At 41.4% G+C, this 17,614-nt stretch overlaps 1 protein-coding gene across 3 annotated transcripts in view; it reads left to right on the top strand.

Moving 5' to 3' along the window:
- Positions 1 to 5,593: 5,593 nt before the first annotated feature.
- sorl1 (sortilin-related receptor, L(DLR class) A repeats containing) overlaps positions 5,594 to 17,614 on the top strand; it is a 92,564-nt gene continuing 80,543 nt past the window's right edge. For all 3 annotated transcript variants that reach the window (XM_070971248.1, XM_070971247.1, XM_070971246.1), the window contains exon 1: positions 5,594 to 5,950. In XM_070971248.1, coding sequence (XP_070827349.1) covers positions 5,630 to 5,950 — 321 coding nt within the window. In that variant the 5' untranslated portion in view covers positions 5,594 to 5,629. The remainder of the gene's footprint in view (positions 5,951 to 17,614) is intronic.

Genomic DNA, 17,614 nt, shown 5'->3' with positions numbered 1-17,614 from the left:
AAAACATGACGGTCAGTTTCATTTCGTCGCGAAGGTGCGTTCAGTCATCTTTGAGAGGAACAGCGCTATCGCGGGTATATGGCACGTGCTGCATTCAGGGCTTCTCGGAAATTCGCTTGAATGGTTCTGCATGTTAATTCAAGAGCGGGAAAAAAGACGTTTCGATTGACAAAGCAAAAGTATTGGAGAATAACTATGTTGGATAAGACTGCAAAACACTATCATTGAACTTCTATCAGAATAATCATCATACACACTATAGACATGGGCTACCTTTCACTTTTAGTTGTCAAAACTTGATGGATTATTTTATTTTAATTTTCAAATGTAACTTCAATGTCTAACTTTAACTGCTTCCATTTGGTGTATTTTTTACTGGATAATATAATATAATGAACATGCAGTCAATAAAGCTGGATCATATCCCTCATATGTGCCAGGAGTGGACAGACCGAGTGGACCTGGCTGACACTACTGTGTTGTTTCATGTGCATTATTTGTGCCCATGAAATCTGTGATGGTCTGTTCAGTAATGAGTGTGCCAGTGGCAGAGCCAGACAGTTTTCATAGTGCTGGCCAGGCTGAGTTCCCACGTTGAGGCTGCACAGAAGCTGTGGATTTCATGCAGTTTCTCCAGCTGATAGGCCAAAATGTGTGTACCTAAAACAGTCTTGGGAGAGAAGCAGCAGCATTTTATTTTACCCCCATTGACATAAAAACTGTAAACTAAACTATGCTTATCAGGAAGCAAATATGGGAGTTTCTTGTTGTAGCAACATATCAAGTTAAGTTATGTGACAATAAGATTAATATGCGATATGCTATGACATATCCGACAGCAACACGCTGCTGTTGACAGTACACACAGAGATCAGGCTCAATATTATTTTAAAGCTGTACGTTTAAAGCACTTTAAAACCAACACATTATTCAAGTCCTGAGCAGCTGTAAAAGTGACAGATCCAATCCCACATGGTATTAAGATGTTTGCACATGACATGTATCTTTTAATGAGACTAACACAAACTGGCTGTCATGGACATGTGATGTCTTCACATCCCTTCATGTAGCCTGGGTGGATTAAATCAATGGGATTATACAAAGGAAGATTAGAACTACGCTGCGTGGAAAGTGGATGTCAGATGAAGCTGCTAGGTGGGTTTAACAACAGATCAATGCTGCTGCCTGGTGGCAGCTAAGTGGATTATTTCAGTGTGTCAAATAAAAGCATAAAGCAGCAACATAAACCAAAGAGAATGCATTTACAAGTGATCAAGGCTGTATGATCCAAGTGTGGAAAAAAAATTGAAGAAAAGAAACAGAAAGGTGCAGTATAGTGGCATTTTCATTTTTACATTAATAGCTCATAGAGAATTATCATGTTGTTAATCACCAAAGTTTTCAAATACAAAGAGCTTAATAGGATGTCTTGCACATGTATGCAACATTACACAAACCACAACAGACAAGTTGAAAGCAGTGTCTTAAAATAGGTAGATGATGAGCAGTGTAGGAGACTTATCTCTTTAATTCCAGTTCAAGGATAGGTTCACAATTCATTCGTTCTGTCTGAATACAATAGTCAGGTGAAACACATTATGATAATAACTTTATTTGTATAGCACCTTTCATACAGGAATTGCAGCTCAAGGTGCTTTACAAGATGGAAATCAAATGCAGCAAGTGAGTGCTTTACATGAAAAAGACAGAATGAACATAAAACAGATAGAAAATGAATGTAAAATAAGATGGAGAATAAACCCCACTTGGTAATGATAAAAATAAAAATAAAGACAAGGCATAGAATAAAGAGTTAGTAAACTAGAGTAGAATGAGGATGCAAAAAAAAAAAAAAATCATATTAGAAATAAGGATAAAGCATCAAATCACAGCATGAACTAATAAATATAGATAGGTAAAAAATAGAGCACATAGAATGTAGAAAATCAAATAAAATACATTTTCAAAGAAATGCAGCAGTGCACAAGCATGAGGCAAAGTACAAAGGTGTCAGGACGATGAGGTTGATGGGTTTTGCTTGCTGTAATCATTCTATTGCAAAATATGCAATGTCCTGTTCATAATTTAGTGCAACATCACACTACAGTTGCAGTCTTTTTATACACCCATGGTATTTTGGATTAAAGCAACTTTTGAAGGAACCCACTTGTGGTCTGTGTTTTTCCACAGAATGAAATATTTTAAAGTGAAATGTTTTTACAGTGGGAATACAGAATGACCTGATACCTGGATAGCATGAGCAGATACCATACAGGTAAGTGGGAACAAGTGACACATGCTTTCATCAGCAGGTGTAAACCTGCTGAACAATGGCTGAGGACATTGAGAGAATTTTCAGCTTTATCTTAATTGGTCAGGGAAATGAATTTGTCAGTCACACTGGTAACTGCATGTAGAACAATACTGCTGGAAAACAAGTAACATTGGCAAAATAGCCTCTCCCCATGGAGCTTAGTTAAAATACATCCTTTTGGAAATCCCTTTAGAAATGTCTGAGATGTACTTCCTGATTTCACTGTGAACATTGTCCTCTCAGTTAACTGTTGGTCCCTTCTGCTGTACGTACTAAATAAAACGTGTAATTTGTATGTGTGTAATATGTGTAATATTTCTCCTGTGACCCACTGAGTGCCATATTTGGATCAGTACCACCAAAATCTCAGAAGAAAACTGCAGAATTTGGCTGCATTTAAGCCTGTTTATTGATAAAGCTTGTTCATGTCAGACATTTGATTTGTCATCATGAAAAGCACAGGTGATACAAATTTAGTTTATATAGCTCAGTTTCATTAGGGCTGCTAATTAGCCATGCCAGTGAGCCAGCATGAGCAAATGTGTAAGAATGCAGAAGTGACACATTTCCCTCCATGGACATTGTTCTACATTCTGAGTGACTGGTCCTGAATGTTTTGAGCATTGGAAAACAAGGTGCATCTACTGTCTGCTGTACTGATTATACTGTTCATCATATAAACTGAACATACAGAGCGCATACAGCACATCCCATAGAAACTCTATTAGGTTCAATAAATTCAGATCAATGGAGAGCAACACGTTTTGTGCAACTGAATTACTTTAATAATGAATAATGAAGGTTGATATATCACACTGACATAAAGACTGTTGTTAAATTGATTCACTGGAGACAATCAAATAGGCAGTCCATAAATACACAATGTCTACACCAGCCTTGAATGTGAAAAGGTCACCACATTTTCTAAACTGCATAATTAAAGATTGAACCAAATTTAGAAGCAAGCCTTTCACAAAGTTGCTTTTTAAGCCATGATGAAACCTCCTCAAGGGCTCACATTCTACCTGTGGTGCTGTAACACAGACCAACTTTGTTTTCCTGTGGAAGTGGGAATCCAATCAGTAGCCAACTAATTCAAGGGTTTTGCAGGAAAGAATGAGATTCTTGGTGGATGTTTATGAATGCAATTCCTGAAGAAAATAATCAATGAGAACAAAGCAGACTGAATCGATGTCCCAGTAGAGACAATGAGGAGAAACGTGCCTGGGTGGTACTTTTAAATTCATTTGAAACCATCAAGATACTACGATCAGCTCTGTCGGCAGCAGATTACATTGGTCTTTGTCCGCTTTTATATTTAGAACACAAACAATGAATCTAGCATGCATGCCAGAGCAAGAGAAGCCAGGCCAACCTCCATGCCACGTTTTTTAAGAAATACAACATCGATGTGAAATGTGTTAGTCTTTACTCTTGACTACTCTCTGTTGGTAATGTCCAAATTTAGGAACTTTCAGGCCTTATCGCTAAACAAAAAGTCAGTGACAGTGTTTACTGCAAAGCTGAGGTAAGCAGTATTTTACGGCAGAGCTGGAAATGTGACAATTGTACCTGAGACTTAGATGAACAGTTTTTTAAATCTATGTTTAATCAAATTTACAGAAATTACAGGGCATTACAAACAGCAATCCCACCCACCAATCCCCCCACAACTTGTAACACCAAGACGTAGAGAGCACAGAGAAAGTAATAACAAGAAGAATATAAATAAATAGATATAAAATAAGAAATAAATCATCAGTGTATGCCTTTCCTTTTCCAGAGTGAGAATGCATGATCGGATAGGGTTGGGGAAAATACATTAGTTCTATCAAAATGGGCCTGAAGAGATGCAGAATAGAAGTGTCTGTGAAGTTGGAGAGGACTGTACTGGTGAGTAAACGAGCTGGTTTGGAGGGGAGAGCAAAGCAGGGAGCGATGTCGAAGTGAGCGATTAAGCCTCCAGTTGGCACCATAAGGTGTCTGGAACATGCAGCCAGAACGGCAATTAATGAATATTCGCTGTCCCAGTTGTAATACAAAAAAAAAAAGGTTAGCAGTGCAAGTCCACCACTTTTTGCATCTCTGAAGTAAGCCTCTACTGACCCTGATACCCCTCCTCACCAGATGAACGTATTGGCAGCTTGATTAATTGATCTGATGGATTGGAATAAGTAAAGAAACTGAGATCAGCTATTCATTTTAACTGTGTTAATCCTGTCAATAAGCAAAAGTAGAACTTTATCCTACCAGTGGAGGAGAAATGAGGAAGTTACCTTCAAAATGTCTGCAAAAGGCAAATCCAAGTGCAAAATTCTTCTTCACACCTTCTCACCATTGAAGGAGATAAATACTTCAGGGAGGGTGGAGAATTTCTTCTTAACAAGTCTGAGCGAGGACCTCAGCCAGTATCTTTACATCCATGTTAAGAGCTACATAGGGTAGTGTCTTTCTCTTTTTGAGGAGTAGAGTCATACAGATATAGGGATTCGTTGTACATGGATAAACACCATCTAGAAACTCAGGCATCAATCTCCTCATCTGAGAAATAATGTGAATATGTACATTTCCCACTATTACTTGACGTGATATTTATTTCCACTTACTTAAGACTTCAAAAACAAGTCAAAAGTTTTGACCAAAAAAGTATTTATGAATAAAAAACAACAACATAGCCACACATTTTGAATATTTAATTATTAGTTGATGAAATGTTCAAACGACATGACAATCAATGGTCAGCATGCAGAGACCTAAGAGACTTATCACTGACTTTTTTGGACTTGGCCTCCAGGCCTTGAGAATTGATAGACTTGAAACTTGACTTGAAACTGAGACCTGGACTGGTGATATAAAGATACATATATAATTTGTCAACTCTTTTGCTATGTTGCTTAGACCAAGATATGAATCTCTTAAACATCTCTGGGTATAAAACATAAGGCCATTGATGGCAGCAATACTACTACTTCTATTACTACTACTACTACTAGCACTAATAATAATAAGTGTAAGTGAAATAAGTGCTCATCCATACCCTGCACATGAGGTTGCTCAGAACTGTGTGTAACATACATGAATTTAATACATTTGCGTTTCTCTTGCTCTGCTGACTCTTAATAAAAACTGTGTGTGGAGCACTGGAGGCTTGCTAACTGTCTTTGTGTCTGCAGAATGGCATCAGAAGCGTGTTTTGTACAGCTCGTCCCGTCCTGACCGATATTCCCATGGTCAGTGAACGCAGCAGCGGGGCATCACTGCCAGTAGAAGGAGCTCTCCAGTCTTACCTAATCCAAGAGCCAAACATACACAAACATGGCGATATCACCCGCGAGCAAGATGCAGTCCTCTTTTCGGTGTTCGCTATATTTAATAGTTCTCTGGGTTGCTGGAATAAATTCGTCGACCCTTCGTCTTCACTCGGAGCAGCGTTACATGCTGCCGCAAAACAGAGGATTTTTCACGATAGAACCAAATGAGGATTTAGCAGACGGAGATGGAGGAGGCGCCGCGGCTCCAGCGCAGCCTCTGGCCGCTCACAGTGCCGCTGAAGGCGGGTCGGACTCGGGTGTCTATCGGCAGCATCGAAGCCGCCGGAGCGCTGGTGAATCGACCATGCCAAAGGTGTACGGGCAGGTAATGTAGTGCCTCTCAGCGGTACACCTCTTACATATGAACACTGTGCATCACCTCAGACTGCCCTTAGCTGGCGAGGATGTATCAAAGGAATTACGCAAGCCCCACGGCTGCTTTTTAAGTCCCATCATTTCTTGCACCTTCTGCTGAAGCAGCCCTGTTTGCGCCCGCTGCTGTAGGGAGGGAAAGGGTCGCAGAGTGACCTGTTTAACCTCGAAGCGAAATATCCAGCGAACAGGAGAAACGTGTGTGAATCCGGCGGCTCACCTGGTGTTTTCCACGTAACATTAGCTGCATTTCGTTCCAGCTGAACACACGCACGAATACGAAGCAGCTGCTACGTACATTGAATTCATATCGAAGTTACCAGGAAAGCCTTGAGATTATGGTGCGACCAGGTGTGTTTGTCTGCCGATAAACAGGGATTTTGTACTAGTTGTTCTCCGAAGAGGAGGGCAAGAGAAGAGTGGTGCTAATTCCGAGAGAAAGAAAATTGGACCAAGCCATTGTTGCCCTTTACCTTGTGTGTAATGGAAAAGTTTGTGTTCAGATGTCAGTGTCTCAGACGAGGACCTCACACATGCACATCCATTAAAAATGAGGCAGTTCAATTTGGTTGTTTATCAGATGCTGTAACATTTCACTCCTGGGAGAAAATGACGAGACAGTTTGTGAATTGTCAGCAGGCAAGATGTCATTTAGCATCAAACAGAGCTTTATTTTTATAGATTATGGATCATCTGTCAGAACAACATTTTTCCTGTTTGATAAATTGGATGAAAATAGAATTCAGCATCAGACATTGCATTTGTAGAACTACAGTTAGTGTGAGACGTTTCAGTCATGCAAGGCCACGTTTGAAATGCAGTTTGGTGCAGGGGTCTCTGAGCTCAGTGGTCCTCGCTCCAGTTCACTGACCCCATTCTGCTTCAATCGAAAGCAAACATTTTCCTCCTGATATGTACCTTTGCAGCAGTCCAGCAGCCGCTGCCACTCTTTGTCCAGACTCTCTCCCAAATAGGCCCCATTTAAACACGCTTAACTCTTATATAAACATACCTGATTGGATTTATTTGCATTTCTTCTTTTTGGGAAGTCCATGCTTGGTGTCGTAGTTGTCCTCATCCTCCTTGCTCTCGTTCAGGATGATCCGGATGGTTGCTGATGAGCAGTCCAGTGTTGGTTTACAGTATTGGTGCAGGGTTATTGGCAGCGGTGCAGTCATTAGTGCTGGTGTAGCATTGTCATTCATTACAGAGGCATTTTATCCAGTCGTCTGATGTCTTGCACTGGGTGTTAGATTCACCAGGCCTCCCGGCTTTGTAAAGTTCCTGAACACAAACCCTGTGATGGATGTGTAATGAAGCATCGCAGAGCAAACTGCAAGTCTCAGTGAAACATGATTGCCTTCAGAAACATTTCACCTCCAAGAAGAGAAAGAAAGTGAGAGATAGGGCAGCGTCATGGTGAAACCTTCAGAGGACTGAACTCCTCTGGGAACCAACGCCCTAAACTCGAATTGGCTGGAATTGTAAAGGAGAGATGGGTCAAAGGTTAGAGCTTTTCTACAAATTTTAGGAGCGAGGCTGAAAAGGTGTGGTGATTGGCAGATCTTTGAGCAACTCTGACAGTTGATTCACTGGTTCCAGCTTCTCAAATGTGAGCATCTGTAGGTTGTCTTCTTATAATAAGAGCAAACAGAAGGTCTTTGTGACTGACTTCAGCATTATCTGACAAATGGTGAATCCAGCAAATAATGTGCAGATTGATTAGTAGAGATAAATTAGCTCTGGGGCCACCTCAGGGCCCGACCAGGAAGGGGAAAACAGATGAAAATAACCTTTATGCAAAAGAGGGATAACATGAGAAAAAAGCAGTGTCGGTGTTTGTCGTTGTATGTGTCGTTGTCTGCCATTGACAAAGCCAGAATGAGCTTGGCAGAGGAGAAATGAGCAGGGGGAAGTATTTTTCTCTGTCATTCGTCATCAGCCTGCTGTCTCATGCTGACCGCCTCTTTCTTGTCTAGTGTCACCCGCAGTCCAAACACAGCGAACAGGACAAATAGCCTCCAGAGAGTCAGATTGAGATCATGTTTCATGGCTTGTGAAAGATGTGACCGGCAGAGGTTGTTATTAAATGATTAGCTTGTCACGTTTTTTTCCTCAGCTTCATGTCCCTGTTGGCTTGTAATGGACTGGACTTGTTAAGAAGCTTGAGCAGGAATGGTAATATGAGATAATGGCTCGGTCTGAGTGGGATTCAATTTGAATACTTAATCGTGCATCCATTGACCTAATATGTGGGTAACTGACCTGGCGTGAGGTTTGATTTGCTCGTTAGACTTGATAGGGTGAGGGACAATGAAGTAAGTCTGCATGTTTTTAAGCCTGACTTGTCAAAGTTTGGACCTTGGTCCACAATTGAACGTCAGTTTAACATGGGTCCAGCCCAGCAGTGATCGCTAAGTGGTGGCCCGTGGGCCATGTTTGGCCCGCTAAAGCTTCCCATCTGCCCTGCATGATGTTAATGAATTCAGGAAGTGTACAGATTTCATTTTACTTACCAGTGGAAGAGGCCTGGTCTGTCCTGAGAGTGATCGTTGATTAGAGTGCAAATCCCCGACTCTGATATACTGATATAGGTTAACAATAACATTAATTTGGTAAGAAAGTGAAAATATTAAAAAGTAATTGGGTAATTAGGTGTTATATTTTTTAAATTTGATGAATGTGGTTTTAATGTGGCTGGTTTACCTGTGTTGACATCTTTGCCATGGCGAGGTTCACTGCTGGAGAGAGTGTTGTGTGTTGTTGCTGCTTCACACGTTAATGTTCCACCTGAGAATGTGCTATCAGCTCCTAAAGCGCAGATACAGAATCTGTCTCCTTTTCTGTAGGACGCAGCTCACCCAGGTTTGTTCTCATTCCAACAAACTTTGAGCCAGGGCACCTCACTGACAAGTATTTCCTCTGTTGTTGAATGCAAACAAGTTTCTTCTTCCTGATTTGATTCCATTTCACTGTCAAGTGTCGCCCAAAGCCAGAGTTGCAGCTTTAATGTGCCCTCACAGGTTGGGGTATGACTGTACAGCGAACACTGGAACGTCCATGACCAACGCAACCAATGGATGCTCTGCTCTTGTTTTCAATTCCTAGTCTTGGTCCAGGAAATTCTTGGTCACTTACGCTGCTGTAATACTCTGCTTGGCGCCAGACTTTGGTGCCACTTCTGTTGAAGCCTATGGGATACACACGGAGAACCACACTAAAACCCAGCATCTCTACATCGTATGACCTCTGATGAAGAAGTGCCTCTACCAAAGGAAAGACCACACTTCAGAGAACAGCTACTGACTGATGCTTCAGGATTTGCCCATTTGTTTATTTACTGTTGGTCTCCAAATAGTGTCCAAAGGTGATTATGCCTACTCTACAGGACTCCTGGTGTATCAAATGAAAATACTCACCATGGTAAATTTAAAACACGTTGCTCGTGAAGTGTCCCTTGAAAATAATGAGTAGGTTAAACACATGTTGTAAACAGAATCTGAATCCTTCATTCATTCTTGCTTCCTTTCATTTCAGTTCGGCTCTACAATGATCGACAGAGCTAATAATAGATAATGTTATGGGAATACCACACATCCAAATACATATTCAACGTTTACCAACCTCGTCTGATTATTATTCATTGTGCATTGGGAGACCAAACTAACCCATTGCTACAAAACAACAGAGACTTAAGTTTCATGGCTATCAGAAACTTTCATCAATGAACTCGTGCATATCGTGCATTTTTTGATGAGCAATGAGCAAGTTCATGTCAGCTCATGTTCAGCCAGTTAAAAGCTTTAAATGTGAACCTACAGCAGTCGGAAATGTTCGGTTTGCATTGGCATTAACATACAGCAGTTTTTTCACGAACATGACAAAACATACATCAGTGGGCCACATGCTCAGTCACCATTGTTTTAACTTGACTTGTTTTAGAGGATAGTGACTCAACAGACATTTATTTAAATGAAACATTTTGAGATTATCACTGAAAGAAATGATTAAACCTTAACTCATTATTTTAAAATGCTGCCTTAACATTCATGTTTTCATAATAACAGAGGTTTGTCTGACTTATTTCACAGTGGATGCCCTTGTTGAACTAGCTGACAGATGCTAACTGGCTAAATTTGGGAGCAATTGTTCTTAAGCTACCTATCTGAAGACAGGCTCAGGGCTTGTGATTGGTTGAAAGACTGATGACAACACTGCTGTCACTGACAGTATGACATAAATGTGTGTATCTAATATTGAAAAAAAATCAACATAGAGTCGAATCGACATCTCTCTGATAGAGTTTCAGTCAACATGGACAAAGAGAAGCTTTGTGAAGATAGAACACGTTGCACGATTGCAGGGTGTCGTGTTGAGTGTTGTGTAGTTGATTGAAAACCTTTGTCCTCCTGCAAGTCACTGGCCTAGAATATAATGTGCTGGGTAGTGTTGAATTAATTGGCTTTTTAGTTCATTGCCTGTCTGTGTTAACACCTTATGGTCAGCTCAGCTCTTTAGAAATATAGGACTGGTCAACTTACAACAGGAGAGGAGCGTCGTCATGACGAGTCAGATGGCTTTAAATCCTCATATCTGCTGTTTGTTCACCAGCTGTTGTTGTTATTCAAAGACCGTGTTGCTGCTATTTCTGGTGTCCCGATGTTGCAATTACCTCTCTTAATCATCATGTGCTCGCTGTACTGTGGAGTGTAAACAAACAGTAAGAAGCCATGCAGAGTGTGGACAGATTTGTCCTGTGTGTTGTGGTATGTTAGGACACACCATGTCCAGCAACATCATTTCTCTAGCCTTTTCAAAAACTTACATTTAAATGAATTATTAATGTGTTGCTCTAATCTACTAAATCTAAATGTTTATTAGACATCACACAGAGCGATTGAACCCATGGCTGCCTCATTAAAGTGTCTGCATGCACTTTCAAACACTTGACCCTGATTTGCTTTTAAAATGTTTTGAGGAAGTGATGCGCTTTACATTTCAGTTTTTTGAAAAGTTTAAGAAAACTGGGTCAGCCCAGTTTACCTAAGAGTTCAGTTAGTGGCAGACTGCAGTACAGTTTCTGTCCAGTATCAACATCACCTGGTAATGGAGGGGTGTTAATGTAGTGTGGAGGTCTGGGTGTTGGTTCAGGTTGAGTGTATATGTATGTGTGTGTGTTTATGTATGTATGTATGTATGTATATGTGTGTGTGTGTGTGTGTGTGTGTGTGTGTGTGCGTGTGTGTGTGTGTGTACATTAGTGCTGTCAATCGATTAAAATATTTAATCGCGATTAATCTCATGAATGTTGTAGTTAACTCGCGATAACTGGATCCTGTAGTTTCTCTTATGTTACTAGCTGTGGCCACAGCTTATAAAAAACTAGGTCACAAAGAGCGTTAATCTTGCAATAAAAAAAATGACACCATTAAAATTGATTTGCGTTAATGAGTTAACGCGATATTTTTGACAGCACTAATATATATATATATGTTCTGGTATATTCTTATCCAGCGCTTAGCCAGCTACCATAGATGGCATGAACTAGAGTGAATAGATGACATGAATGTACTGTAAGAAATCTGTACAAAAATCAGCAACATTTATCAACCTGCTGTTCAATTAGAGGCTTGACTGGGTTGTTAGCATGATAATCAACATGGCTGAACATACAAAGAAATCCACATTACATCCTAATGGAGCTAATAGAGTAAGTTGAAAACACAAGATATCACCATAAAAAATATGACCCGCGCTGACAGTCCTGGTGGAGCTGCTCACGGTGTAGGTTTTCATTCAGAGTTAAGCATCAGATTTACCCAGCTGATAACCCCTTTGCGACTCCTGCTATTTGAAGATTGCACTTTGTCATATTGCAGTTCAGCTGTAATGTGTGTAAGTGAAAAGGACAAGACTATTGGTTAGTTTTCTCCATTAACATCATTCTGTCTCAACCATCAAGATCTCATCAGTGTTATCATTTCTTCTCTGATCAGTTACAGTTTTGAGGAGGTTCACATCAGCTACTGCAAAGCAAACATATACCATATATCACGAATCAGACCAGTCCAGCTCGTCCATGTTGTCTGATATTTGGTGCTGGTTGTGTTGCATACAGTTGCCTCTGAAAGCAGCTGCCTGCTGTGGCTGAAAATGATGCTGATGAGAGTGAAGAGACTAAACCCAAACATGAGAGTTTGGTGAGAATTGTCTGTAGGTCCACATGGAAACCAATTTCACATCCTAGCAGTCACATGAGGGTGTCACAGTAGAGGAGAGAAGTACAATACAATACAATACAATACAATACAATACAATACAATATACTTATGTACTTGTGTGATCTTTGGAAAGTTAAACCTCAGTGCAACTTTGACAGGAAAACAGAGCACAGGTTTTCACAGGCTTCTGCTCTCTCTCTCTTTCTCTCTCTGCATTTGAGCTAATGAAAAATCCAGCTGATTGGCAGTAGATCACCTGGAGATGGAGCAGTGTTTACAGCAGCATCAGTCTCCCACATGCTGCATCCTCAAACCATGAAACACACTATTTTGGACATCTTCACAACACATGCCACACCTCATGCATGTGGATTCTGATTTTCAAAGCCTCCTTAAATTCATCACTGACTCTCACTTTTAACTCCCTGAGCCTGGGCAGCAGGCATAACAGCCAGCTGAGCGTGTGTGCTGTAACGCAGCACTTAGCTCCAGTATGAAAACATCTTCATTAGTTTTTGTCTGGTTGAGTTTGTGCAGCTGCTGTCAAGACGTTTCAAGCAGAGCTTTCTTGGTGTGGAACATCGTTAATCCACTTCTCATTCAGCCTTAAAGAACTTGAATATAATATTTATCATTTTCTATGGAGTGCCTCGATTCCACATACTGACAAGCCTTGCATTAGAACTGTGTGAACACTCAGATTTGTGTACACAAATTCACAGCCAATTATCCTGTACCTCTGTATCCTTTTTAAGTCTGATTTTGGTGTCTCAATTCGTCAACACCTTGCTTTCAATCAGCAGAGGCTAACCTGAAAAAGAGCCTGCATGGGGATGTCCGCAGTCACATTGTGAGGACAGTGGCTCACTTGTGGTTCCTCCCTGTAGGCAGAAATCCGCCGGTAGCTAACAGCACAGACTAACGCACACATGCAAATTGGAGCTCGCTCGGCGCCTGGTGAGCGTGCAGCGAGCCTTCATTGCCTGCCAGTCCTGCAGAGATGATGTCATTGTTTGAGACTGGCTCTGCCGCCGATGCTCTCCTGGCCACGATGCCCCCACCACCCACACATCCCCCCACAGTTGAATAATGGAGAGCTCAGAGCGGAGGAGAGGGGAGGGTGGAGGGGGAGGGTGGAGGCTAAATGCCCAGGCGTATTGTTGCTCCGTTCCGCTCCTTGGTAGTACCAGACACAGAGCCCAACTCCTCCACGCTGCCAATAGGATATCAAAGTGCCAGAAGGGTGGGAAGAAAGGAGAGGAATGCAGCAGATAGCAATAAAGTGGTTTCCGTATCTGCTGTAAAGCCTGTGCTGCAAAAAATCCTATCGAGTGTCATTTTCTTGATGCTAATGCAGAAATCCATTTTTGTCTGTTTCCAGAGTGAAACGACAGGAGAATCTGCCTGACAACTGGTTAAATGATCTCACTTGGATGGCAGATATTTTTCTCACTTGACAAAAAAATCCGATTTTAGGGCTCGGAGGTATAAAGCCTGGAAACGAGCTGAGTTATGGGATGACAAATTGAGCTCTATTTCAGTGGGATGATGGGATATAACGCAGACTTTACACGTGCCTACACCTACTCAGGGAAGGAGTTTCTAGCTTGTTGTAATACACTTGGTTAGCAGCATTGTCTGGAGTTTAACTGTGTTGGTGGTGCAAGTTTCACTTATGTAGCTTAATCCTCCGACGAGATATGTCTGACCTGCACTTATCTCATCTGGCTGACGAATACCGCAAAGGCTGGTTTGCTGTGTTACATCTAGGCCTGGTGAGGCCTTTTATGAACACTCTCCAATAGCAATTAATACAGTATGCTTTGTGAAAACTAAACAGTACAGCTGAAAATTCTGAAAAGGCATTGGTTTCATCCCGAGTAATCAATATACTGCACATTGATGAGGCTTTTAACTGTTGTCAGACAGCCAGTTGAAAGCCCTGCAGCTAGACACGACCAGGGGCTCTTTATTTGGGTCCAGGCACAAATAAGGAATGCAGCCAGTTTCTCAGTTGCATGTCATAGCTTGTTAGTGAAAGCAAAAGCTTTGCTCGACTATTTGGGATGTGACACATTTAAGAAGGTCAGCGCATATGGACACCACATTCCATATAATGGGATTGAAAAGTGTTTATTTTGGGACTAGGGTTTGATTTAGTGTCAGTCGTAGTTCGAACTGCTCAGCTGATGAGAGGTTAATGCCACATTGCCTTGAAGTAGTATGCAGTTGTATCGGAGTAGTTTTACAGTTGCAGTTTCAAACTCCTGATCGTGGTTCAAGTGTCTGATAACGTTATGGACAGAGATAAACCTTTTTGTAACATCCTTTTTGTTTCAGCTGCCATCATATCACTCTTGCCGAAGCCACCAGACTCATTAAGACAAAGTAACTTTATTATTGTAAAGCACACCTCAGTCAAAGTCGACAGAAACCCTGCCCCCTGTCAGCACCGATGAAGTGATGAAGCTCTCATTTGAGAGGGCTTTCCAGCAGTCTGTGGTCAGAGCTTATCCACTCTGGCTAGTTTGACTGTCCTCAGTGGTTAACTGATTTACTGTCCTGAGTTCACCCCTGCTGTTTTGTAGCTGCCACTTTTCTAATTCTCAGTGTATTGTTAATGAATTCCGTCCATGAATCTATTTCCTCTCAGAGTCGGTCATGTCAGGTAACTGACATGCTTCTTGTTAAGGGTGGTGCAACAGATGAAACAGGTAAATCAGCTTCTGGATATTTCTCATTGCTCAGTGGGGCATTGTTTTACTCCTCAAGAGGTAGAAGATCTTTGCAGATTGTCACATCCACTTCACTACTAACGAGCTTCCTAGCTGACTGCTGGCTGCCTAACTCTACTAGTTTGGGCATTTTGTGGGCTGCGTTGCTTATTAGTGGTTAGCTTGCAGCTACAGTACTTCACCAACCTGCCTTTCGAGTTTCTTAAATGAATGAAAAAAGTAATGCATGCACACTGACTCCACTTGACTAAAACATTTCAGCATCAGCTGCAACGTACTAACTTTGGGCAAAGTGGCCAACGATGTCACATTCGTGCAAGTACAAGCTTGCATCTACTTGTTAACCACGTGTTTGATGAATTGATCATACTGTCTCTCTATTGATGCGCTTTGACTCTTTTGACTCTTTCACTCCCTCCTCTGTGGGCTCTGCCCTGAAGTTACTCTACTGTCCACTGTCTGTGTGTGAGGAGCTCAGCCCGACCCTGGAGCAAACAGCCAGTGACACAGAGAGCCGAGGCAGAGAGGCTGAAGTGGCTTTTGTGCCCCCCAGTGCCACTGAACGTCCACATCACGTACACATCCACTTTCTTCACCAGTAGCTCAAACAATGCTGTGTGCTAGGAAATTGGTGTAACTTGGACAAGCAAGCCAAAAACTGCAGGCTGATTGGCTGTTGTCCTGTTTATGTCTGCTGTGTGATGGGCGGAGGTCTTCTAGTATCAAGTAAAAATCATTACCAATGTAAAAATTTTATCATGATTCCCTCCTGTGATTGTTTTACTGCATAGCTCCAGGCTACAGGTACTGCTTCATTGTTAATACTGCTGATCAAAAACACAAAGAGAAATAAACACAAAGATTAATGATAATAGAATAAATAATTACTGCCCCCCAAAAACCATTTCTCTCTTTCAGGAGTAAAAATGGTTTTCTTATTGCGTGTTCTAGCCTTAATCTAGTCTAGTTTTAATTGTATTCAGAGCACACGGGTCGAATTTCTTCCCATTGACCCAGCATTCATTAAAGTCCACAACCGCTGTTCATCAGCTCATTGACTGATTAACTGATGAGTAAAGTTCCATCTGAACAGAGGCTTTGTGTTTGAAGAGATTTAAAGAGTATTTACGTGTTCCCTTTGCTCAATTTCATCAGCTCTGTCTAGAAGCTGTGTGTAGTGTGTATAGTGTAGTGCAGTGGCCCCAGTGGTAACCTGATGGACCCATTTAACACTGATGCACAGGCCTATTTAAACCCTGTGCAGCAGAGAAAAATCATTAGCTCATCAAAGGCTCCCGTGTTAATGAGCTCCCTGTTACCTGTACCTGCTTGAAGTGCTCCTGCACAACTTGGCTCCTTCATCAATCGCTTCACGCCTAACTTCATTATTTTTTGACTAAGTCTGTGCTTTGTTAAAGAGAAGAGTTGTGTCTTCTTCTCAGAAAAAAAAGAAAAAACAACAGTCATCAGAAGGGAGGAATTGTCTGTTCATGCACCACAGCACACCTGACTTTAGCATCTTCTAAACATGTTAAAGAAAAAAAAGAAATGTAAGACTGCTCATTTTAGGTGTTGAATGGTGTTAAACATTGAAACTCGTAAAATCCATTTTGCTCCTTAAACACCGCTGCTTGTCTTTAGCTTACACACAGCAGTTATGAGCTCGGACTCAGTGTGAGTTTAAGTGACCTTTGTTATAATAGCATTAGCGTCTCAAAGGCAGATTTTTTTCTTTGACTAAGAAAACTTCGGTGACTGGTTCCAAACTAAACCGTGTTTTAGCAGCGGAGCTTATGCAGACCTGAGTCGCATGTAGCCCTTCTTTCATGCTGTTTACACTCAGAAATAATCAAACAGCTGAACCTGAAAACCTTTATAGGTCTGTTTTTCCCACGCAGAAACCTGATCAGAAATCAGTAAGGGTACTGATAAAGAATCAGACTGATGAACAGAATCAGTAATGGCGCTGGTTTTAGTGAAATCTTATCAGTTCCCATCTCCAGTTCATATTAGATTGAAAATGTGTTTAGGGAGTATGATTACATGTGTGATAAAAATTGAAGAAAGTGTTTTGTATCTCCAGAGGGAGCAGTGTGAAGTCTGATGAACGCCCTCACTCCAGTCAGCCAGCTGGGGCTGAAGATGTGAAATGAGAAGAATGTGGGGGTGTGGAGAAAGAGAAGGGCGCTCACCAGACCTCTGCAGCCTGCTCCTCTGCTCTGCTTGAGGCTAATGGCTCCAGGCTGCGTTAGCCACCGCTAGCATAACACAGCCAAACCTCTGACAGGACTGTCGGTGGCTGAGTTGCATTGTGGGCAGTGATGACGGTGACACCATATTCTGACAAAGACGAAGAATGTGAGGAATCAAGAAGATGACATTCCTGATTCTGCTGCATCGATTTTGACCATTTTTTAAATTGTCTGACGATGTTATTAACAGTACATCAGTGGAGGACTTTTTAAGAATCCTGAATGCATTTACTGATCAGTCTCTGGAATACAATTTTGCCAATAATCCGCACAGATGAGATAGATCCAGGCCCATAATTTGTGACTGAAATTTACTGCAGGAAAAATATAGGCATAACTTAAATGAATTAAATTAATTTCTCTCTTGTGTTACACTTTACTCTTCGACACATCTAACACGTTGCAGAAA

This window comes from Chaetodon trifascialis, chromosome 9 (assembly GCF_039877785.1).
Source record: "Chaetodon trifascialis isolate fChaTrf1 chromosome 9, fChaTrf1.hap1, whole genome shotgun sequence".
Taxonomy (NCBI): Eukaryota; Metazoa; Chordata; class Actinopteri; order Chaetodontiformes; family Chaetodontidae; genus Chaetodon; species Chaetodon trifascialis.
Note: the sequence above shows the minus strand (reverse complement) of the source record. Positions and strands in the feature narration are given on the sequence as shown.